The sequence below is a fragment of the Pungitius pungitius genome, chromosome 6 (genome assembly GCF_949316345.1).
Source record: "Pungitius pungitius chromosome 6, fPunPun2.1, whole genome shotgun sequence".
In the NCBI taxonomy this organism is placed as follows: domain Eukaryota; kingdom Metazoa; phylum Chordata; class Actinopteri; order Perciformes; family Gasterosteidae; genus Pungitius; species Pungitius pungitius.
The window spans coordinates 3,795,837-3,815,282 of record NC_084905.1 but is presented as its reverse complement, the minus strand read 5'-3'; the positions used below and the strand labels follow the sequence as shown (position 1 = coordinate 3,815,282).

Here is a 19,446-nt window from a genome sequence, read left to right as displayed (position 1 = left end):
GAGATTGGCTTTTGAATGAGACCAGATGCGTTTCTTCTACCTTCCCTCTTGTGCCTCCATAATGGACAATTATTATAGAGTCATGGTTTTCTGCCACAAACATAATCGAGTGAAAATGACAAGGCCTCGTAGAGGTTTATGAGGTAAAGACAACCAGATGAGACCTCTGTCTCCAGCTCATAGAGTGAACATAGACATATGATGTCGTTCACTCTCCATTCAACATTTCAGCTCCCAGATATACTATTATACAAATAATAGCAAAGTATATATAGTATATGGCTCTTCAGTCAGCATTATCACCGGTTTTGATAAATCACATAATTTTTACATAATGAAGTGCAGAATGAGATGGTAATTATTTGTGGCTTCATCAAACCCTTTCACGTAATAATTCACATTTTAAGGTCAAATAAAAATATTGGTTATAGTTAGTTTCAAGCAGTATTGCAGCACAAAAGGCTGCAAAAATGACATTTGAAAATGTTTGGCAAACTATTGACTATATATATACATACATCATGCACACAAGCAGCAGCAATGTGTAGAAGTCCAATGTTCACACTTTGCATGCCTTTTACTAACTGACAATGGAAATAGCTGGTTTCTTTTCTGCTGAATGCTTCTAAATGCTACTCTATGTTCAACAGCTGGTCACTAACTTTATATGGTGTAAAAATCCATAGGTAATACTGTAGTTGAAAATACACCAATACACACAGTAGAGCTAAGGGTAACAGCACTATTCGTCATAACTAATTCTCTGCTTCGCTTTTGCTTTCTTTTTGTCCTGCACACTTTTTATGTTTGTACAAAAAATGTTGAATAACTTTTATCTGGTGTGTCGGTCTTCCAAAGCAAGTGCAAGATTCCTCCAGAAAGAAATAACCACGCTTCCTCTTCCTCACACTCCGCCAAACTTAAAACTCGTGCTTCATGAAATGTGTACATTGTGTGCAGACACCGTCCATCTACTCCCCGATTCCCAGCGTGCTCCCAAATTCTGCCTCAGCATGCAAAGATAAGCTTCTAGCATGATCTGAACATGCTCTGTGGCCCATGTCTAATGAGGGCAGGACCAGTGGGATCCTGTGCTTTCTGCCCGGGAACACGAAACAAAAGCAAAAAGGAGAAGCAGAGAAAGATGAGATGCAGCCTGGTACTCACTGCAGTGGCAATCACTACTCAGAGAAAGATGACCCCGGCAGGAATAATCTCATCGAGCTCTGGAGATCAGAAGGCAAACGCATTTAGTAACTCGACTGATCCGAGCGGTTATGAAACCTCAGGGAATTGTTTTAAGAAAAAACAACAATAAAGGAGAGAAAAGTTGAAAGTCCCTTAGTATAGATCCAAACAGCAGTGTGGGAACAGTGGACTCTCGATCACTGGGAACCGAGCAAAGGATCGATTTAATGGAAGTAGATTATGCAATGACGGTCCAGTCATGCGGCTCCTCCTCCATCTCCCTTACTTCCTGTCACCTCTTTTCTTTTCTCTGTCAGCCTGGTGTTGCTTTCTCTATCGCCTTCTTTATCCTTCTTTCAGTCCCCTCTAACCCCCCTCCCCATGTGACCTGCCTGTCTACCTTGGACAACAGCTCACAGCTGCTGTGCCGGAGCTCCCAAACGTGTCAATCAATATCCTGTCAGCCCGATCACCACGTCTGACTGGGCCCCAGCAGGCCTCTGTTCACAAATGAACCGCAGTGCTTATCCACGGCGTGCCCTTTCATGATAAGACTGGAGCAAATGGTTTTGAAAGGTCTCACAGATCGATTGCAGATACGCGGAAGGGACGTGTCCGGCTTAAAAAGACCAGTCATCTTTGTGTGTAAAATAATCAAATGAAATCATAATGTGCTTTTTTATTCCATAAAAGCAATAAAATACAGTCAACTCAATCTAACCTGCTGCACACACTCGTGTGTGTATTAATTCAGTGAGGAGACTGGGGGGGGGGGGGGTTTCCATAATTGAGTTTCCATTCCATGCCGTTTTTAGGCAACATGTTTATAGAAATAGAAATAGCTATTCAAATTTCTCAGTAAAAGTAAATGGCTTTCTGAACTTCAAAAAAAGCTCCATCTCCAAAAATAACCCCGTGAGAAATCTCTAAATCTGATGCTGACGAGTGGGTTGCTGTTGCTATCTAAAGCTGGAAACAACTCTCGCAGTCTAAAGATGAAAAAACCAACAAAGAAGGCTCTTGGTGATATTCTGATGTTAGAGGAGTGACAGCGTGAGGCGGTGGTCGAGGTGGACAGATATATTGTTAGAAACATTTCAGATGAGGATTCCTCACTGTTGTTTGTACGCTGGAGGGGTTTCACTGATTGTTCTATGAATAAAAACCGAAATCATCGTTACGTGCCTCTTCTCTTCTCCATTGTTGTGGAAGGTTTTGCACAGAAAATCGGCAAATAAGAATAAAGGCTCTGAGTCACATATATGTCTTTCTCCGTTAATTTCCTTGCGAGGGAAAAAAGGTCACAGCAGCTACGTGCTCAGTAGACTGTGAAGAGCCTTCCTCCCGTCACAACAGGGCCAGGCGCTTCTTCTACCTGCAGGTGGCCTCCAGACCAACATGTTGTGTCTCTACAGCCAGGAGACTGGCATCTTATCAGTGTGAGACACTCAAGACGCAAGTCTTTTTCAGTCACACCATCCCAGCACTTGCAATCTATAACTTTGTGTGAAACGTTTTGAAGGGTTACGTATCTTTTTGCCATTACATTCCACTCTTTTGATTACATAATAATCACACAATATGCTTCAATACAACATGCCTAATCAAACACATTTACCATCTAATATCCAACACTGTGTAATCATGACCATGACCATTCAGACCGGCTAAGCTCTTCTCCCAAAAAAGCAAACGACCAATCGTAGCGTGGCAACGGTTACTTAGCTATGTTTTTTGTACATGTTGAAGTCATGCACATGGGACTGTAGTCAAAATATGAATAAACGGTATGTTTATTTGTTCTAACCGTAGACTGTATAAGGCTACAATGTGAGCTGTAAATGTTAGCTTGGCCTGCTAATTGTCAGAATCAAGGTTACTTCCAAAGACGAAGAGTCTCCCTCTGAGCATTTTGAATTTACGTAAAAGAAACATGAAAATACTGTATATGTAGTATTCGAATACGTTAGGACGTCTTGCCCTTTAACAAGGAAGGTTCTGTAGCTCCTATGTTAATATTGTAGCTATGAAATTTTGAGTTCTTGTTTGAAACCGCTGGGGAAAATTGAACACAGTTGTTGGCATGGTCTGAAAAATGAACTATGGAGTATTAAATCAACAGTATTGATAAGGCCTGGTGCATCAAACTCTTGATTAATCCTTTGCTTTGAGTCGCCTTAAATGTTTCTTTGTTTATCTCATTCATTTGATTGTTGAAGAAGCAGTAAGCAGCACAGATTCATTAGTGTTGAACAGATTTGACCTGATGCATTATGGAAGAAGTAAATAGATGCTGAATATAATGCCAATCAAACAGCGTGGGTAAAAGCTTGTGGCTCAAACGGGATCATTGTACTCGGTATGAATGAACCCCTCTGACCGGAGGCACTGCTGCCCATATCGTCAGCGCGGAGCAGGAATGCACAGAAAACGAAAGCGGGCCTTCAGGCGAGCCTGCAGCCAAGTTCATGGCACTAATGAGGCGGGGAGAGGGAAAGAAAAAAAACAAAAAACATTTCAAATGACCGAAACTTCCTCTTTTAGGTGAACTCAAATGATGTCCTCGCTTCCTCATTTCTGTTGCCACGGATATCAAAAATCTTCCCTTAAGACAGATCTTCGCTCTACACATTTAAACCCACAGTGAGTCACCTTCTGCATCACACACACACACACACACACGTCTGCACACACAGCATTTAATCTGACACGTCCTGGTGGAATTAAGTGTCAAACTGTATCAGCATTTGTGGTCTGTGTCACGGGAGGCGCAGCAGACACACTCCCATGACACAGCATTTTTGACTATGGCCTTTAGAGAAGAAGATAAACAAAATATGCCATGGGGTAAAAAATAAAAGAGGAGAAAGGAAGCAGCGAGATGAGGAGACTGAATCCCAGAGTGATTAAGCTGTATGTATCATGCTTACAGACACACCATCAACAAAACTGATAAAAAATACAAAGAACAAGTCACACTGTGAGAAAGTTCTGGGAACCCGATGTTTACTTCCTTGTGTGCACATTAGTATTCATTGCAATGAGTCCGTTAGCACTCCTTCCTCCTTTTAGCTTCTTTGAGCTGAGTCTTAATTGCTGTTACTCTTTTTTTTCTCTTCATTCGCTGCAAGGGACATGTTATGAATCTGCATTTGTACACGAATCCACTGGGGTCTGTTTATCAAAACATGTTAGAGTTAGAGCCTCAGTCCTGTCATGCTGGCTGGCACTCGATTCATTTACTGAGACCAGAAACAAATGGATGTGATAGAAAGAGAAGTCCAGCCACCAATACTGACAGCAAGCCCCAGACATCCATGGCAACTTTTATGACTCTCCCCTTAATTAAAATCACAAAGGCCTCTCCTCCTGCTAACTTCTCTCTTTCCATCCGGAGCTCTTGGACTCGTTACGGCCACTCGGGATGATGTGCACCACGCAGGCCGAGTGGGGAGCCGAGCGGGGGCCTCCGTCGGAGCCCAAACAGCAGGGTCACACGCCCGCCACCGCCCGCAGGTTACGGGGAAGGCCAGCTCACGGCAGCGGAGGCAACCGCTGAGCACCACAGAAAAATATATTGCTGCAGATAAAGTTAATGGTTTCAGCTGCAGAGGGGGCTGGCCAAACGAGTTCCAGCGATCGCGTCGGGATATTTAGCTTAACGAGAAATAAAGCATCGGGCAAACGTTCAAAAAGATCATTAATGCAGCGATTTATTGTTTTATAATTACAACGTACAAAGCCACTTTGCTTTAATGTTGTTCGGAGCCAAGATAGCGTGCAGTGAGCACTCTATCATAAGGAGATTGTATTACAGCTGTAATGACAAGGTGACTTTAAATCATAGTTTGCAGATGGTTCAACAACACCAGGACACAATATACACACACACACACACACACAGATTGCATATTTTCCCACAGCTCACTAAAGGACAGCTGAGGCCGATTACGCACATCATGGCAAACAGAGTTAACTGAGGTGGCCTCGACGTGTGTGTGTCTGCGTGTGAGTTTCAGATGTGAATAGCCTGCAGCCGAGAGGCTTAGCAAACAACGCCTTCGACAAAATGAATAGTGCCTCCAGCCAATGCAGCCCCTACTGCTTAGAGTACCTGCAGCACACACACGCACCATAGTTCATGCACACACACATTACCAGCGCCTGCTTCCACAGTGACAGCGGCCGGCAGAAGAACATCCTGTGGTGAGATCCAGGGTTTCTCTTTTGTGATGTGAGCTCCTCTCTTTGTTAACCATCAGCCTCAGCAGGAGACGTGGGTGTGTGTGTGTGTGTGTGTGTGTCTGTGCAGCACAGCAAACGCCTTCTCAGTCTCTCTGTGGTCTCATGCACCGCCCGCATATTCATCTCTGAAACCCATCGCCGCCCCCCCACCCCTCTCCCTGCCGCTCCTCCCCCCCCCCACGGCTGCATTGTGCACTCGATGACTCCGGGCTCTCCGTGACGAGACCGGTAAGCGGGTCTTTAAAGAGGAGGAGGCACTAACCTGAGCGGAGGTCGAGTCCGGTGAGAGGAACGAGGTGGAGTCCAGTGAAGGAATTAAAATCCACGGCTACACTGAAGAGAAAAGATCTCTCTCCCTCCCCTATCTCTCTCTCCCTCTCCTCTCTCTCTCTCCCTCTGTCTCTCTCTCTGTGCCGCCCGCACAGTCAGGTCTAGGCTTCTGTTAAACTGCTGGCTGCATCCTCCCTCGTCTCTCTCTCTCTCTCTCTCTCTCTTGTGCTCTCTCTCTCTCTCACACACACACACACACACACACACACACACACACACGCGCGCTCAGTGACGGACCGAGCTCCGTCTTGCCTTCTCAGATGCTATCCGTCTTCTTTCAGCCCTTTTCCTCATTCCGTCTCTAAGGCAAACGGAAGATTGTCACATTCCAGCGGAGATGGGGCATATGGCGGGGGAGCGACACTTTAGCCCCAGAGTAAAGCCCCCTCTGTGTGTGAGTGTGTGTCGCATGGACAATCAGTCCCATTGTGTTGGGTGAGGGGAGGGCCAGTGATGGGGGAAGAAGCCAATGGCCGTACTCATCTGCTGTCCCTGCTGCTGCTGCAGATATAGGTGCTGAGCGTGACACAAAAACAACCCCCTCCACGAAGAGAGGGGAGTCGGGGGGGCACACACCCAAAAAGACAAGGCATCTGGTGAGACAGATGATGAAGAATTGCTGAGTGTGTGTGTTACAAAGTATCGGCCTGAAGGGCGTGTTTATAGAAACTTTGCTTTCAAATGTATGTTGATTTCTGTATTTTACAAAGCTCAAACCCTTGAATTCAAACCATAGGTGACACAATTTAAAATTCAATGCACGAGGCTGCGCAAGTTCCGCCAGATGGCTTCTTATTAGCGTTTAGCACGGCAATGTTGGCCCGTTTGACAAGAGATTCGATATCTAACGACGTTTCAATGGATCGCTAGAGTAAAGTTTTATTAACAGTCGTGGCCTCCAGAGGAGGAGCCCTTAGTGATCCAATCACGTTGACATTGTTTTAAGCAAAACGTCTTCACAACCGTTGGATAGTTTTCCATGAAATTTGGTGCACGTTTCCATGTTCCCCTTGTGATGAACTGTAATACATTTTAGGAGCTCCTCACTTTTCTTAGAGTGCCATCATCAACTGGACAACAAAGTGAAAATTGTCCAATACTTATTTTTTCGACCAAATACCTTCAAAAATCTGAGATATTCCCATCACTATCAGCTCAGCTTAACCAAATGCTACCATGTTAACTAGACAGATGGTGAACATGCCATCGTTAAACCTGATAAAGATCGTTGTCAAAGTATTGCTATAGAGAGAGCACGTTGCCATGGTAGCGATAGACGATAGACGTGTGGACATGGTGAGAAAGAGCACTCGGTTGTTACCAAATTGACAAACCTGTCTGTGAACATGACCTCCGGCCCCCGTGTTACAGTGGCAAGCAGTCTGCGTCTTATAGTCTTGCGTCTATATTGTCACCAAATGTCCTTTTTATCTCTCAACATTAATTTATTATTCAACGTTCTTCTTCTCACTTCCCAATTACTGGTGTTTTACTGCAGCTGGAAATTCATTACGGTGCCGGTGATTGCAGCAACGCACATACTGCGAGTCTGTGCACATAGCGAGGCAGGTAAGGACATCCACACGTCACCACCAGCAGCGTCCTGTGCGCTGGCTGCATGTCTACGTGGGCCGCGAGCGTGTTCAAACCACACGGGCAACAGAAATAACTGCATCCCACAGAGCCATTACTACAGACAGGTCAGTGCTGTGAGAAAGCCTGCAATCATGCACGCACGCGCACACACACACACACACGGACAAGATTGAAAAGAAGGTCGCAGGTCAGCCATTACACTGGGTTTCTAATGCAGCTCCTTCAGTGAGTTATTGAAGTAATGTATGTTTTTTTAATTATTGGTAGTAATGGGTTGTCATGTCGTGTCATGTCTAACGCCTATTGTGTGTATCCGCTCTAAGGATTAATGAAATCTACCGAGGGGGGGTTGGAGACAGTGTAGTGGGGGTTCAGGAGGTTATCCAAAGAAAAAGAGGACATCATGAATCTAACAACGGGAACCAGCAAGGCGGTTTCTTCAAGTAAAAGTATCATTCCCGAAAATACAGTGTATAAACTGAGGCAATAATAAGCCGTCTCAATCATCAATCAGGTCTGTGGCGGGGTCTGAATCTGCAGAAACTCTCCTCTGTGTCTGTATTCTCTTTTTTTCTGTGCTCTAACCCCAGGGTGACCTCTAACCAAAAGTAAGATGTGAGAATATTACAAGAAACCCTTGAACAGATCTTAATGCACTGTCCCTGTCAGCCTTTCAGTCTAATTGGTGCTAAAAAGTTGCATAATTTATAATATTGAGCCTTTTGCAGAGGATGTGCAGAGAGAGCAAAAAGCTCCAGTAACGTTCAGCGTGGGTCAATTAATATGCAAACACAATAATGCAAATAATAGAACTGAGCACTTCTTATTCAGGAAATACTTTTGAAAAGAGCATCCTGCATCTGGTGAACAGTTTAATATCATGCAAGCAAATTATACCTCTTATGAGGCGATCACTATCTATGTGTTTTATTGTTTCCATAGTGATGCTTAACAGAGGTATTGGTTTTCAGACAGTGAGTAATGGACCCACTTATGTATTCTCTATACAGTGGGCAATTTGACGTGAGTGCACCGTACACACACACACACACACACACACACACACACACACACACACACACACACACACACACACACACACACACACACAGCCATTACAGTCCTATAGGTTGGGATACAGCACATGAGGACAGCCCAGACAATGCATGGATTGTGTTTTCACCACACACAGGCAGAGTTAACGCACACGCTGCATGGTGATCTGTGCTTTTTACAACCACAGATCAATCAGTCGTCACACGCTGTAAACGTCTCACAATCTCCCTAAGTCAAGCGCCTTCCCTCCCGGTACCTGGTTAGGATTCACAAGCGATCATGTGCGATCGCCGCGTCGAGTTTTCTGCACCTTAATTATTTCTGCCGGAATGGAACTGTCGTCTTCACACTCGGGTGACCCTGGAGGTCTGACATGCTCCGACGTGCAGACAGCCTCATGCCTCTGACGGGGTGGATGTAGTTCCAGCAGAGATGGAGGGTTTATCTGTCACTTATCAGTGCATTCGCATTCGATGGACTCGCTCAGGCTTGTTAAGCTATGAGGGTATAATCTAATTAAACATTTCCACTATAATTTAAACTTGTTTATCAAATCAAACTCAAATCTAAGAGGGAATTATTATTTAAATCATTATATAAACTCCTACCATCATTACTGGCAATAAATTCTACTATTTTCAGGCAATTATTGCGTTGATTAGAAATGTTCTGGGAACTGAGCCCTTTATATACATTGATAAATTCTACTTTTTGATCATTGTAACATTTCTAAAATCATTTACATTAGTTTCATGGAGAGGGTTGTCAGACCATCAAGCAAACCAACAGAGTACATTATACCATAAAAACAGAGTGTCTATGTGATTAAGACTACACACACACACACACACACACACACACACACACACACACACACACACCGGTATATGTAATTCAGGGTTATGTCTTGTGTTTTTATCAAACATTGGATTTAATACATTTTACTTTAACATATATTTACTGATGGGGGTGTAGTCAATACTTTGAGTAGTTGTGTTGGTACCACTCTGATCCTCGCTGTCATTAAGTTTCAACGAGTTAATAGCTGATTCTTTCAGGAGATACTAATCAACAAATCTCACAGCCTCATTGCTTATTGCTCCTGTGTGGTTCTGCACATTGATGAGTGTTATTTTCAATACATTTGAACCCTCTAATATTTCTTAGTCTTAAGTTAATAGAAAGAAACAAAGGACTAAAGATTTGTTAATTTAGTCCATTTGGCTTTAATATTAATCCCAGTGCATTGCAAGTGTCCATTTTGACTTTAAGTCAGCCCCCTTTCAAGCGTGAAACAACATAATATATGTACATATATCTTCCTTATGTCTCACCACCTTCCTCCCACTCACCACACGCACTCACACTGTCACGGCCACTGTACACTTGTTTTGTACCTTCCTTATACTGCAGCTGGCATTTCCCTCTCCTCTCACACGTCCACCTACTCTGTGACTCTACTCCCTCCCTCCCTCCCTCCCTCCCTCCCTCACACTCTCCTTGGCTTGCTAAGAGAGGAGAGAGGAGGAGAGCAGCATGGCTCGGGGCCATTGCCCATCACATCTCTATAAGCAGAGAACCACAGGCCACCCACCCACACACACACACACCCACACACACACAAAGACACACACACACCCACGCGTCGCATTTTGAGCCCTGGCCGTTTTCATTGACTCCCCCCCGCCCACGCCATGCACATTATGAAGGTCAATGATGAATAACGGGTATTGTCTGCAGACACACACGTGTTCATAGACACACACACGAGAACAAAAGTTACAAAGACACAGCAAACTAGGTACACAGGCTTAGTCTCTGTCTACAGCAGCAGGGCACACCTGTCATCAGGGCAGAGCAGGCATCGGCTGCAGCAACCGCATCAAATGAACAACCCACCTTGGATTGGTTCCCACACACAGCCTGGCAGACGAGCACAGACACACAACGAGACGTCTGTGCTGTCAAATGAAAATCAACCTGCCAAAAACTGAACGCTGGCTGCAGTCGGTCCTGAGATGCACTGCGAGGTGGATAATGATTTCGAGACACCAAATGGATTAAACGATTAGTTTACCATCTCAGCCCAGGAGACGCTTGGCTGCTTTCATTACCCACCTCATCGTTCTCATCTTTCCTCGCAGTAAACACACAGAAGAAATCTATAAGCTATAATCCACCCTGACTTCGCTATAACACTTGAGGGTGATTAGTGAGATTGACACGTACTTTATTATTTTCATGTTTGGGTGTGTGTGTGTTTTTATGTGTGCACAGTACACACAGGATGAATTGCACACGGTTACCTCCGCCTGCACGCGCCTGATTTGCAGAAAACTTGTTGGAAGGATGTTTCACGGGCCGAGAGGGGAAAAAAAAACCCAATACACTCTGGAGCAGATCCAGGTCACAGGGCGCATACACGCATTATTTTTCACCTGTGAGAACGGCCTTGGCAGAGGTCTGAGCTACAGCAAGTGCCCTTTAAATTACAATACAGTTTTTGCCATCCTTGTAAGATGGAGATTCATCAAGTCAAGTCTCATTGCAAACATGTAGCTTAAGACAATCATCAGCTATGTGCCTTCCTTAGACAGTGCTTTAAGAACTCACAGCACAGACTTAGATTTCCTGTCCTTTCTACTCGGCTTGTTTGAATAAATTATATTCTGTGCGTGCCTAATCAATCGCATTTGTTTAACCCTAAAAGGGTTAACTACGTTCCCCTCTACATCATTTAACGCTCGTACAGGGCAATCCCAGCAGACGAGACTGATCGGATGCTGTGTTCCGTCTCACAGCGTTTGCCGTGCATTTGGAGGGCGCAACCTCCACATTATCATTCTGGTATTGGGGGAAAAAAAAACACTATGGCGCTCTTTGTATTCCTTTAAACCAATCACAATTGTTTAGGAGCGGCGCTAGGCACCGGATGCAGCGATAATACCGGAGCAAAAATAGAGGCCACGTAGTGCACACAGCGAGGGGGAGAATGCTGCTTGCTATTAGCCGCGTGGCCTCTCATGTTCACAGTCTATTTCCAGTGATTCAGACCGGTGCTGTGCTGAGATTGGCTATCATAAGGGGTCATTACGGTTAGATGTGAAAGCTGATTGTGCAACAGATCCGTACAACAGCTCTTAAGCACAGGTAGGTTGCCCTCAGGTGGCCACAGTCAAAATGACAGGTCCTATGATGCCTTCTGAGTCTTTTTTGTTTTTGTTCAATGTCACCTGTTAGTATAAAACATTCTGAGCAGGATGTCAGGGTGCAGGCCTTCCAGGAGGAATGCATACCAATGTAGAGAGAGAGAGAGAGAGAGAGAGAAGCTTCGGGGGATGGAAGAGAAAACTTTAGAAAATATGATGGAGAAAAGAAAGGAAAAGACTTCCTGGAGGCACCTCCGGTTGAAGAAGCTGACAACCACACAGCTGCAAGGAAACGCTTTATCCAAAAACCTTCACTCACATTATGAAGAATCCAAAAATAAATGAAGACAACCCGCATCTCAACACGAGCAATTCAGTCAAAAGGTGCAAGACAACAACACACCCAACCCCGAACTGCTGGAGGGCTAAAATATAAAGAAGTTAAAAAAAAAAGACTTATCCAAACATATGAATGCATAGACACTGATAGGGACAGGTTGTGGTCCTGGTGCTTGTGACCCCCCTCTCTCCCACGTTGAAACAATGAGCATGGTGAAAGGACTGAGGCCTGCCGGTGGTCCCAGCCTTTTCCTTCCTGCCCATGAGAATAAGAGCAGAATGCCTCCGAGTGTTTCCTCTCGTCTGCTAATAAATAAGGAGCGACTCCCCCCCCCCCCCCCCACCCCCAGCTCACCAACAATACACAGCACGCCGAGGAAGGTGCTCGGTTGAGGGTTTGCAGTGTTACAGCACACACAGAATCACACATCCAATGCCCTACTCTGCTTCCAGGCACACACAAACAAACGTAGTTGGCCAACGCGCCATCAGAGACGTTGCCAAAAGGCCAGATTGGGAGGGTCTTAACGGGGGGGGGGGGGGGGGGGGAACGGTTCCCAGGCCTCTGAGAACAAAACTTTCTTTTTTTTTTTCTTCCTCACACAGCAGCAGGCCGGTCCACATGGAGACGGAAGCTGCGCCTCAGTGATTTCACTCCCAGTATGCTCATGCTATCTGGGGCGTGATACTGAAACACATGCATTGACTAAACACTCAATGAGTTGGTGGACCACTGACCGATTACCCTAATTAAAACATATTAATGCACACAAATACTGTATAAGTATTTCGGGTAATTTTTAACATTTCAATAATTTACAGTTTAACTGCAACATATCAGTGTAAAATGAATAAGGAATAAGCAGTCAGATAAGATGATAACTTGTATGCTCACTGGTAGAAAGTAGAGATGAATTAAAGAAAGTAGAGATGAATTAAAATGCCTGTCAAACTAAAATAACAGAATAGCAGCGATGAAGCAAGTCGTGATAGGAAATGACTCACTTCACTAAGCGGATTGGCAGAATAAAGAATTAAAAAAAAATCCTTTTCATAATTTAGCATCATCCTCCATAACTTTCCAGTGAAAAACCAAACAGTGAGTCTCAAATGTCTTACCATAACAGCAGAGCAGACACATCTTTGAGCTTTTACCTCTCCGCCTCCAAAACCAGTACTTGCGTCGTCGTTTCATTGTCAGTTCACTGTCTTTTATTTTGAAAAACAAAGTAAAAGGTCCTCTTCTAACATATATAACCGACTGAAGACAGTGTTCATCCCCACTGTGTTGTCCAGCCTGTAAACATCACCTACCCGAGGCAACGTATTTCAGACGGCACCTGCGGAATCCAGCGGCCAGGTAGTCCATGCGGCGTCCCGAAGCCGGAGGGGCAGAACGCCTGAGAGACCAGACCAGTGGGAGGGGGTGAAGGGCGCGGACGCACGACCCAAGGTGACGACACCTCGGCCACTCTGAGGAGACCTGCTACACTACCGCTGAAGGGTATTAAAACGGCGCCTTGCAGAGGAAGACGAGTCATCCAACCACTAACACCTTCGCGTCAGCCTCTTCTCTCGCGGATGGGAAGCCCGTCATTTCGCAAAGGTGAGACGAAGAGGTTGGGTAACACATTGCCCCACATCTTCCTCTCGGTGAAGTTACTTCCCCCAAAGTCCTTCGTGACTAGATTTCTCGGAGGTCGGAGCGAGCTCGTGAGGTACGGTAGCTCTCTGGAAAGAGCTTCATGGGCTAACAATGCCAGTCAGGGGGGGGGGGGGGGGGGAGGATACACACGGCAGGCAGGAAGCTGTTGCACCGTGTCCTGGATGGATATATTTGGGCTAGTAAACCCTGACAGTGTTGACCAGTGTATCGTACCGAGCCGAGGTTTGGGGGTGACAACATGGGGGTCATCCTTTCGGGGAGTTTTTTTCAACAGACTTGGTTTCTACCTCTCGGTTCTTTTTGGAGACGTTTGCTCGTTTATACACAAGCGGTCTGCTTTTGCAGCAGGCATCATTTGGTCATCATTTTTAAACATCATGCATTAGTGTTGGAATTAGAAATTAAAGCATCTGTTTTATCTAAAAATAAACTGATGAATGTTGATTGTTTTCTTATTGATTTGGAAGCCACAGCAGCACAACATCATGCCACCTTACTGTGTATGTGGATGGTTGCTTTGTTGCAAAGGGGTACATGACCCTTGCATGGGTCCCCTTCACACGCCCTCTGACCCATGGGGGGAACATTTCTGAGCCTGCACCTCCACCTACTGGAGCAAACTGGAGCACAGCAGACCTGATCCTAAATACTGCTGTTTGTGAAACAAACAGTTTGTATTTGCTTCTTCCTGCTGAGTGCAGAGTCCGTGAAGACTCAGCTGCGTGGCGCCGTTTCAGCCGACGAACGAACAGTCACAACCGACGAGTATCTTTAGGTTTCACTTAAAATACTTTGTAGAATTTCACAATATTTTTCGTTGCCGCTATCCTCTGTTGGAAAGTAATCCCGACACAATATATTACATGAAGTATTGCACCTCTTCACAAAGGAGCACCTCTGTGTTCTATTAATATGGTAATATACACTCACCGGCCACTTTATTAGGTACACCAGTCCAACTGCTCGTTAACACTTAATTTCTAAGCAGCCAATCACATGGCGCAACTCAGTGCATTTAGGCATGTAGACATTGTCAAGACAATCTCCTGCAGTTCAAACCGAGCATCAGTATGGGGAAGAAAGGTGATTTGAGTGACTTTGAACGTGGCATGATTGTTGGTGCCAGAAGGGCTGGTCTGAGTATTTCAGAAACTGCTAATCTACTGGGATTTTCACGCACAACCATCTCTAGGGTTTACAGAGAATGGTCCGAAAAAGAAAAAACATCCAGTGAGCGGCAGTTCTGTGGGCGGAAATGCCTTGTTGATGCCAGAGGTCAGAGGAGAATGGCCAGACTGGTTCGAGCTGATAGAAGGGCAACAGTGACTCAAATAACCACCCGTTACAACCAAGGTGGGCATAAGAGCATCTCTGAACGCACAGTATGTCGAACTTTGAGGCAGATGGGCTACAGCAGCAGAAGACCACACCGGGTGCCACTCCTTTCAGCTAAGAACAGAAAACTGAGGCTACAATTTGCACAAGCTCATCGAAATTGGACAATAGAAGATTGGAAAAACGTTGCCTGGTCTGATGAGTCTCGATTTCTGCTGCGACATTCGGATGGTAGGGTCAGAATTTGGCGTCTACAACATGAAAGCATGGATCCATCCTGCCTTGTATCAACGGTTCAGGCTGGTGGTGGTGGTGTCATGGTGTGGGGAATATTTTCTTGGCACTCTTTGGGCCCCTTGGTACCAATTGAGCATCGTTGCAACGCCACAGCCTACCTGAGTATTGTTGCTGACCATGTCCATCCCTTTATGACCACAATGTACCCAACTTCTGATGGCTACTTTCAGCAGGATAATGCGCCATGTCATAAAGCTGGAATCATCTCAGACTGGTTTCTTGAACATGACAATGAGTTCGCTGTACTCAAATGGCCTCCACAATCACCAGATCTCAATCCAATGGAGCATCTTTGGGATGTGGTGGAACGGGAGATTCGCATCATGGATGTGCAGCCGACAAATCTGCGGCAACTGTGTGATGCCATCATGTCAATATGGACCAAACTCCCTGAGGAATGCTTCCAGCACCTTGTTGAATCTATGCCACGAAGAATTGAGGCAGTTCTGAAGGCAAAAGGGGGTCCAACCCGTTACTAGCATGGGGTACCTAATAAAGTGGCCGGTGAGTGTATGTTTATAGCTAACTAGCTGAAACACATCCAGGCTGAATTCTAGACCACTGCAGTTCCCTCTATAGAGTAAAGTCCGCCAAGTTGCCATGTCATACTAAATTTAAACTTCTCCTTTTAAAGGGCCAAGACGTTTCTGCTGGCCGACCCGCCCACACATGAGTTCCCTCTATTCCGGGCTGTGATGGGTGGGTACTGATGGCGTACAGCCATGCACACGGCCATGTAAAAACAATCGATCTTTAATCCGTCATCAACTGGCCTGCACAGGGGAGCCACTATCAACTCAAGTCAGTTAAAGCCAGTCGAGGACAAGGAAAGGGTTCAGCTGGCCATGAATGAGCACCAGTGCAGCAGAACAGCAGAGCAGGAGCGGTAGGCTAGCAGGCCGCACGGCGTTCATTCAGCCCCACTGCCTTTGTCTTTAGCAGACTGAAAAACAAACGGAGCCATTGTCGTAAGCTGACACACAGCGTTCCTCACAAGAACAGCGGCTCAAAACTATACCGAAGCCCAAGCTATTTGTGTTACAAACACGAAGGAAGTGCCACTCCACACGAGAGTGATAATGGGAAAACTTGACATTTAGGATTTCACATTTGCTCTGGAAAAATAAAGCGAGATAGATATAAATAATAACGTATTATTGTCAACACAAAAAGGAGGCTTAAAGACCCAATAATGTAATGCAGCCTGTTTACTGAAACCATGGGGGTGAGACATGCCAGCAAAGGCCAGCCAAGACGGATCATTGAAGTTGTCTTTGAACCTCGAGTTTCACTTTGCAGTCCGTTTGATTTCTACAAAAACATCACAATATTTTATTCACATATTCACATTTAGACTGTGGAGCAAAAACAATGGGATGACTGCAGGTAGGTAGAAGCTGTAACTCTATGATAAGAGAACACAGATCTGATGAAGCCAACACTGCAGCACTGCATACTGTCTTGTGCACAAAGCATCAGCGATTCAATGTATTGTACTAATGATGATGCACATTAACTTCACAGAGAGGCTCATCTTGGTAACACGCAGTGTACGCCGACATCCGAGGATTATTGCCGTGTTTACCTCGCTTCCTGAGGCACAGCTCATTAACCCTCAGGTCATGACCCACGCTGACTGCTGGCAAAACGGCGCGTGTGTCCCGAGCCCGGGTGCACCTCCCCTTAATCCCAAACAGGGACACTATCAAACACAAGGCAAAGGTCACGTCGCACCGCCAGCGTGGTACAAGTGCCCTCGGCTCCGTGTTCGCCACGAGCAGTCCTCGGAGTTGCGAGATAAGACGAAGCGCCCTGCGTTCACAGTCGTGCTCAAACAGCAGGCGCGGGCAGGAGTGCTGACTTGTTTTTTGGGAGCGTTTCATATACTCGAGAGTTGGGATTGAAGCCTGTGCAAACGTTCAGTTGTAGCTGGGAAAAGATCCCCCCCCCCCGAAAGCCCGCAGGGACACAGAACTCAGGAGGGAGACGCAGAACGGGCACCTGTCAGAGAAGATGTTCCTGCGAGTTGCATCCTGAGAAGAAGAAGAAGAAGAAGAAGAAGAAGTTCCTCGAACTTGAGAAAGGAGGGCCCCTCCGGCGCCGACAGGCCCGGGCTCGCCATTTGAGACTTTCATTCCTGCCGTGTTGTGCGTAAACAAGGGCTATGCTGTAGGTGTGTTGCAGTCTGGCCATTTTCACGCTTTCCCAACGATAAAAGCCAGAACCCTGAGTCACCAGCAGCCAAGTTCAAGGTCCTATAATCTGTAGTAATCCTTTTTACTCAGGCTCTTACTGCACAGGAGAGACAACAGGGACATTTCCATAAGGGATCCCTTGTGTGTGTGTGTGTGTGTGTGTGTGTGTTATTAAGGCGGCGCGCGGGGGTTGTGTAATAGTTCTTCAAGTCGCTTGCATTAGTTTTGGGAGATGTGGTCCAGCATTCCTCACATGAACTCACCTGCTTCCTCGGGCTCCGCGGTGTCGAGACCCCAGACTGGCTTCTTGCGAAAAGCGACTCTGTTGAAGCCGTCCATTCTGTCGCGAGCACCCGGGCCCCCGGGAGCATCGAGGTGCGGAGGTGAAACGCGTTCAAAAGCCACCGGAACGAATCGAAAGAAACGCGGTCATCTCCTCGTCGGGAAATCGGTGTCGCTCGTCTCCGGCTGCGCGCGGGCCGCCCGTGTGCGCATGCGCGGGTCAATAAGTAACAGCTATGTGAACACAAGTTGCGGCACATGTGTTGTTGGGACTCGAGGCTTCGGAAAGTTCTCTCTGAGCGAAGTCACCTTGTTGGAGGTGATCTCCGAAAGCCCCGCCCCGCCCAACCACCCCCGTGTTTACGTTCCGGTTATTTGGAGAATAGTTGAGATAGTTGAGACTGAGAATAGTTTATTATGGCTGGAGGTTACAGTAAAACGCGTCGTAGGAAAAAATCTAGGTGAAGCGATTCAAGGAGAGACATTTAATAAGGAATGAGCCAACATGAAGACGACTTATTAAGTGTACTAAACACACTAATGATCTTCTTACTATCAGATATAGTAAGCGGATGTCTCTTCTTACCTCTTCCTTTTCCTGCAACATATTGCTTTGTTCCTTTGTACTAATCAGAATCACAGTACTTTGTGTAAATGGCTGGACAAAACAAATGGTAATGATTCATGTTTGATGTGAATGCATGGATACAAATTGAATGTCTCGGTGTAGTTTTTTGATAAGTTAAGAGAAAAAGACACACACACACACACACACACACACACACACACACACACACACACACACACACACACACACACACATAAAGTCCCATACAAATGGAAGGACGGGCCTTTTATTTACCAATTTTAAATGGTCTTAAATGGAGAAGAAACTGTAGTACAACTGTTGTTGTTTTTAAACCTTTTATTTCTTTCACTGGATTAGTCTCCCTCCATCTACTGCTTTATTGTGCAAACAAGAGCATTATGTCACCAATGAGCCTGCGTGGGTTCATAAGCTACTTTTCAACCAGACATATTTGCATCGCTCTGTAGTTGCAAAGTATCACACTGCTAACAAAGACAGAACACAATGAGCACTCATTCATTGTTGATCGAACAAAAAGGCTTTTATCTGTCATTCCAACACTATACTGACTATGTCGTTTCAGTTAATCCATTTCATATCCACCCGGCAATAATATGTATTCAGTGCAGCAAGGAGAACATTAACATCAAAGACATTAAAATGAGTGTATAAAGACTGAGAAATGATACTTCGATTAGGCCACAAACTTCACATATTACATCCATCAGTGGGACAATCCGACCGCTCCGCGATGTTGGAAACATCTCGATTGTGTCACGGTGACACTCTTGCTGTCGTGCGCTTCTTGTGAGCTTGCTGGTTAGTTCTTGGTGGCAGAAATGGTTGAAAGATTGAGTCAATCTTTATCAGATCAACCTACGACCGGGACTTTACGTATTGCTATAATGCAAAGTGCATAATTGTGCTTGGACTGAACTGCATACTGTTTGAAGGAAGCTGAGCGAGGGCAAGATGACAGAAACACGTAGAAAATGTTAAATCCTGCCACCTTCAATACGAGTCGCTAAAGGTGATGACAACAGTTTTGGGGAGTGGTAACCAATACAGTGAAAGAGTTAAAGCTTTATGGGGAGAATACAGTGTTGACAGTGACACCTCTTAACTAATGTTAAAAAGATGGAAGTCAGTTCACTTACTTAAACCTGTGCAATTCTAAAG

At 45.5% G+C, this 19,446-nt stretch overlaps 1 protein-coding gene across 6 annotated transcripts in view; it reads right to left on the bottom strand.

Annotated features, from left to right (window-relative positions):
• The window catches only part of fgd4a (FYVE, RhoGEF and PH domain containing 4a), a 37,363-nt gene extending 19,449 nt beyond the window's left edge, over positions 1 to 17,914 (bottom strand). The window contains exon 1 of one of the 6 annotated variants that reach the window (XM_037451494.2): positions 17,660 to 17,914. In XM_037451494.2, the coding sequence (XP_037307391.2) occupies positions 17,660 to 17,735 (76 nt within the window). In that variant the 5' untranslated portion in view covers positions 17,736 to 17,914. Of the gene's footprint in view, positions 1 to 1,167; positions 1,190 to 5,346; positions 5,440 to 5,695; positions 5,928 to 13,022; positions 13,187 to 17,659 lie in introns of those variants that run through there. The other 5 variants (XM_062563091.1, XM_037451495.2, XM_062563092.1 and 2 more) reach the window with 5 other exon arrangements.
• Between the last annotated feature and the right edge of the window lie 1,532 nt (positions 17,915 to 19,446).